Raw genomic sequence first — 4,787 nt, 5'->3', positions numbered from 1 at the left:
CATTCAGACAGTATTATTCTTTTTGTAGTCCAGACTTGTACTTCTGATTAGAGCTCATGACATTGTATTACCAGATTTGGGGAATTTGTTATGTATCGACTCTTCTATTTATGTTATGGCCTTAGACTTTGTACTATTTCTGTTAATTCAGTATTTATGTTTTGCTTTCGTTATGCTTGGCTTGCCTTGCAGGTGAGTAAGGCGTCATCACGACTGGCTGCTTGTTTTGGATCGTGTCACTTTGTTTGAGTATGTATATTCAACGGTATACCTAATATTATTGGTATGGTACACATTGATATATTATGATTACTTGAATCATGGTATTCTTGGTATACTACACATTGGCATAGCATGATTAATGTAGTATACAAAATTTTAGAATTTGTCGATTTAACTATAAAGAAAAAAAAAGGTACAAAGAATGATAAATTCTTTATTATCGAAAAAATTTAAACTTTCTTAGAAAATTTGAAAAAGTCATCTACAAATATAAAATAAATAAAATTTAAAAAGAACTAGAAAAGAGTAACATGATAACTTTCGATAATTATAATTGATTAATAATTATGTAGATATTATACTAATACATAATCATAGGACTCGATTATTTATATGGAAAGAACAAAAACAAATACAAAAGTGAAAGAAAGTGATAAAAAATTTAGCGAAAAAGTTTCACTAAAAAATAACAGGAAAAGCTAAGATAAAAATAATAATAAAAAGTGAGAAAATGACAAATATTTTACACGAAGTAATTACTGGAAAGAATACAACAAAAAACAATAAACAAAAAGTAAGAAAGAAAGTAAAAAAGAGTGAGGGATTATCACTCGAAAGAACAAAATAATTATAAATAAAGAAAATAACAATAAATAAAGAAAATTAAAAGAAAAAAACTAAAATGAGTGCATAATTTTATTGCAAAAAAAATAAAGTAAAAAACCAACAATAAAATAAAAATAAAACAATGTAAACAAAGTGACAAATATTTTGGACAGAGAGATTTTACTAATAGTACAAAATTAAGAAAATAAAAAATATAGCGAAAAATCATAAAAATTAAGACCAAAAATATAAATAAAAACTGTAAGAGATTGTTAATAGAAAGAACAGAAAGGAAAAAAATAACTATAAAAAACTAAACAATAGTGCAATATTTTCAAAGAAAGAAAAAAGAAAATTAAAAAATAACAAAAAAGGAAAAAAATAATAAAAAAAGAAAAAGAAATAAAAGGTGAATAAACAAAAAAACATGAGATAACTTAGGTGGAGCTTGGCCATATGAAGGGAAAGGGCATCCAAGTAATAAAATCTTCAAAAGGGACATATTATGTTATTTTTATAAAAGAAAGCATTTTGGTCATAAAGTTTTTAAAAGGAGTTCTTAGTGTTTTTTTTTTCAATATATAATTGTGCCTAGATAATACAAAATGTTAATGCCTAGATATTTTACAATTTCCTTAAAATAATGCGAAAACATGCACCTACTACTTATTGGAAAATAAAATTCTTTTTCGAACATCATATATCATAACTTATGCTTCCTAAAGAACCTTGCGACCCTTCTGATTTGGCGGATTAAAGACCCCACAATTTTTCCTAATTTCTCCAGCGCGTCCTACGAGAATATCAATACTTGCCATTTTTATCATTGCATTTGCAAAACTCTGTCTGAATGTATTCTCATTGGAAGCAAAACCTGAAACAATTGAAGCACTAGACTTATCCAAGGTAAGCTCTTGATCAATCTTCAGAATGCCTTTTTTTAACATGATTTGTCTAAAGAATTGGTTGTCAACTGTGAAAGATGTATTCTGATCCAAAAACGTCGTTGCGGTACTTTTCGAACAAGTTTTCAAGAGTTGGGCAGCCAAAGTAGGATCCATGGTGTTATCAGGTACTGGAGAAAGCCTATTTTGAAAAAAATTACAGTGTGCAACTCCGACAGTGTGAGCTCCTAATAAGGTCACCATATCATTTAAGGACAACCCTTTGTTTGTGAACGATTGGAGGGCTTGTGGAACTGTAAATGATGGACCTGGCAAGTTTACATCTGCTGCATTTGAAACCAGGCCATCTCGCCTTCCAGTTGCGATGTCATAGGTAGGACCTCCAGCTAGCGCTACTGCATCCCGGGTTGCTAGTGTTATTATGTCAGTGCATGAAACAGTCGATGGACATGATGTTTCTATGTTTTTCTTAATATTATCTATAAGCTCGAAACCTCGTACTGTTTGATTTGGTCCAGCACTTCTTTCCGATTGCTTAGACTTTGTTGACTTTATGAGTATGGATGCATCACAACCCTGAAATTCAGTTTTACATTACGTAAACCAACACAATTAGATGCAATTTTTTTAATTAAGTATCTTGATATAAAATAGAAAATATAATCTAATAATTAAAATTACGAGCAATAGAAATGATGTTGATAAAATATATTTTTCCTCTCCAGGTGATAGTGCCTTTAACAATAAAATGGATATACGAGATATTGCTCTCTGCGCATTAACTCTGGAATAATGCTTGCATAGTAGAGGTACTATTTTGTACGGGATGTTATTCGTGATCCCCTGACCTTTAAAACACAAAATTAAAGAAAAAAGATAAAACAAAATTAAAGAAAAAGGATGGTTGGGGATTTGATCCCCTGACCTTAAGGCTATTGGAAATAAGAGATCAAAACCAATGTACCTCTTTATCTCTTTTGACCTTGGGTTCCATCAAGTATCTATATCTATTTTTATCAAATTATGTACATTATATCTATATACTTTAACCCGAGGACCACGGTTCACGTGAACCATTTTTTAGACTGTAGATCCGCCACTGTTTTGTATGCCGTAAATACATTTTTTTCTACCACGATATGTATGTATAGACACATAGACATTGTTTAAAAATAATATAAAGTAAATTGATAAATGAGAAAAAGTGCATGTTTTAAAGTACATTTTAGTATCATTTCTTGTGTGAGAAATATTCTCATTATGTGTTTCTTATATGTAAGAATGAGCTTGTGCGGAAAAAACTTTTGTATTACAACCGCTGAAGTTGAATGATCATTGATGTAAATGCAATTCCGACAATATAAGAGCCCGCCATAATAATAAACAACTTATAATATTTAAAAATATTTGCAAAAAACATGATAAAAAAAAAAAAACCTTATTTGATTTTTTATATAGTAAAAGATTCACTCTATTTCTAAACGGAATAGTTAGAGAAGAAAAAGTAGAACTTGAAGTAGTACACTTACTCTCACAAAGCAGTCATGAAAATGCATGCGAAGCAGAGCTGCAGTGATGGAACGGTCGCTATTAAACTGCTTTTGCACAGCTTGTCGAACAATAGTTTCAGCTTGTGGACAGGTAGAATTGTAAAAGCCAACTCGAAGTTGAGCTGAAACTAAATGAAAAACACAACAGAGAAATATTAATGGTAATATCATTTTCACAGAACAGAAGGATGTTTCTGAGAGAGTTTTCTACAAATTGAAGACAGCCTGTACAGTGTATTCTGGGTTTTCCCTACTAGCTAGTGATGAAGCTGATCAATGCCATTCAAATTCAAGAATTATATATAGGTGCAGGAGAAGGGGGTTCTGACGCTGGCCACAAGCATCGTCAACGAACACCTAGTGGGCATGTCAAAAATAGTTTATTCGGTTCGCATTCTCATACGCGTTAATGCACAAACGGCTAAATGCATCCAAGTGGCTTCTTACGTAACCTCTTAGGGGCGGTAGGATGCATTAGGGAAAATAATTCATGCATTAATTGTTGGTATTACTAATTTTCTTTGTTTGGTAGTACATTTTTTCAACTTATGTATTATTACTGCAAGTATTAGTTATACAACTTATTTGGTATTATTCTATGTGTAACTAATGCATAATAAATCACGGTATTAAAAATATCAAAGCTATTAGTGCATGCATTAGCAGTTAAAGACAAAATTATCCTTAAAGTCCCTTAAAAATTATTGACGTCATGATCATAAACGACTAATTTTCTTAAAAATTATGCTATGCATTTAAATTTTTAATACACTACACCAAATAGTGGATTATATATATAATCTATGCATAACTAATGCTTGCATTATTAACCCCTACATCACTAATTTATGCATTAATTACTAATACACTTTATTCAACATTAATTATTCTTATACACTCCACCAAATTACCCCTTGCTGATCTTCTTTGACTGTACATATGTTATACTCTCCCCCATTCCACTTTATGTGGCACGACTATTGGATTATGAAGGTTAAAATTTTTAATTTTGATCGTGAAATTAGACAGATATTCTTTAAAATTTTTAAAATAAAATTTAATATTTGAAAACCATATAAAATATATTATAAGTCATAATAATTTATAATTTAAAATATTTTTAAATATTTTTAAAAAATATGATGAACAATCTTGTAAACTATCCAAATAGTAATATTGACTTAAGTTGCGCGGACTCTTCGATTTTGGTGCCGTCCCCGTCCCGATACGAGACAGGGACGGGAGCGGGAGCGGGAGCGGGATACGTCCCGGATTCGGTCAACTAACTTCGGACACTTTGACCGGAGTCCATCAACAAATTTGGGAGAAAAATTGAGATTTTAATTTCTCAAAATAAAAAATAAAACAACTTTAGGAGAATGAAAGAATAATGTCCATCAATGAAAGATTGAAGTCTAAATATTCATGTGAGTTTTTCTCAGAAAATATCACTCAAAATTTACAATATTTTTATAACTCTATTTTTTGTTAGCCGAATCCCCAC

The 4,787-nt window shown here is 30.6% G+C and overlaps 1 protein-coding gene across 1 annotated transcript; it reads right to left on the bottom strand.

Moving 5' to 3' along the window:
- Positions 1 to 1,324: 1,324 nt before the first annotated feature.
- Positions 1,325 to 3,551, bottom strand: LOC109241163 (peroxidase 44-like). The gene is made up of 2 exons (XM_019407885.1): positions 3,263 to 3,551; positions 1,325 to 2,309 (listed from the first exon to the last, which is right to left on the bottom strand). The coding sequence occupies exons 1-2, from the start codon at positions 3,452 to 3,454 to the stop codon at positions 1,548 to 1,550; spliced, it is 954 nt and encodes a 317-aa protein (XP_019263430.1). The 5' UTR covers positions 3,455 to 3,551; the 3' UTR covers positions 1,325 to 1,547.
- Between the last annotated feature and the right edge of the window lie 1,236 nt (positions 3,552 to 4,787).

Source organism: Nicotiana attenuata, unplaced genomic scaffold (assembly GCF_001879085.1).
Source record: "Nicotiana attenuata strain UT unplaced genomic scaffold, NIATTr2, whole genome shotgun sequence".
Taxonomy (NCBI): Eukaryota; Viridiplantae; Streptophyta; class Magnoliopsida; order Solanales; family Solanaceae; genus Nicotiana; species Nicotiana attenuata.
The sequence above is the reverse complement of the archived record's forward strand: the minus strand, read 5'-3'. Positions and strand labels throughout refer to the sequence as shown.

Coding starts and splice junctions, on each gene's coding strand:
- LOC109241163 (XM_019407885.1), bottom strand. CDS start 3,454: ATGATATTACCATTAATATTTCTCTGTTGTGTTTTTCATTTAGTTTCA. Junction 2,310..3,262: donor TTCATGACTGCTTTGTGAGA/GTAAGTGTACTA, acceptor ACTGAATTTCAG/GGTTGTGATGCATCCATACT.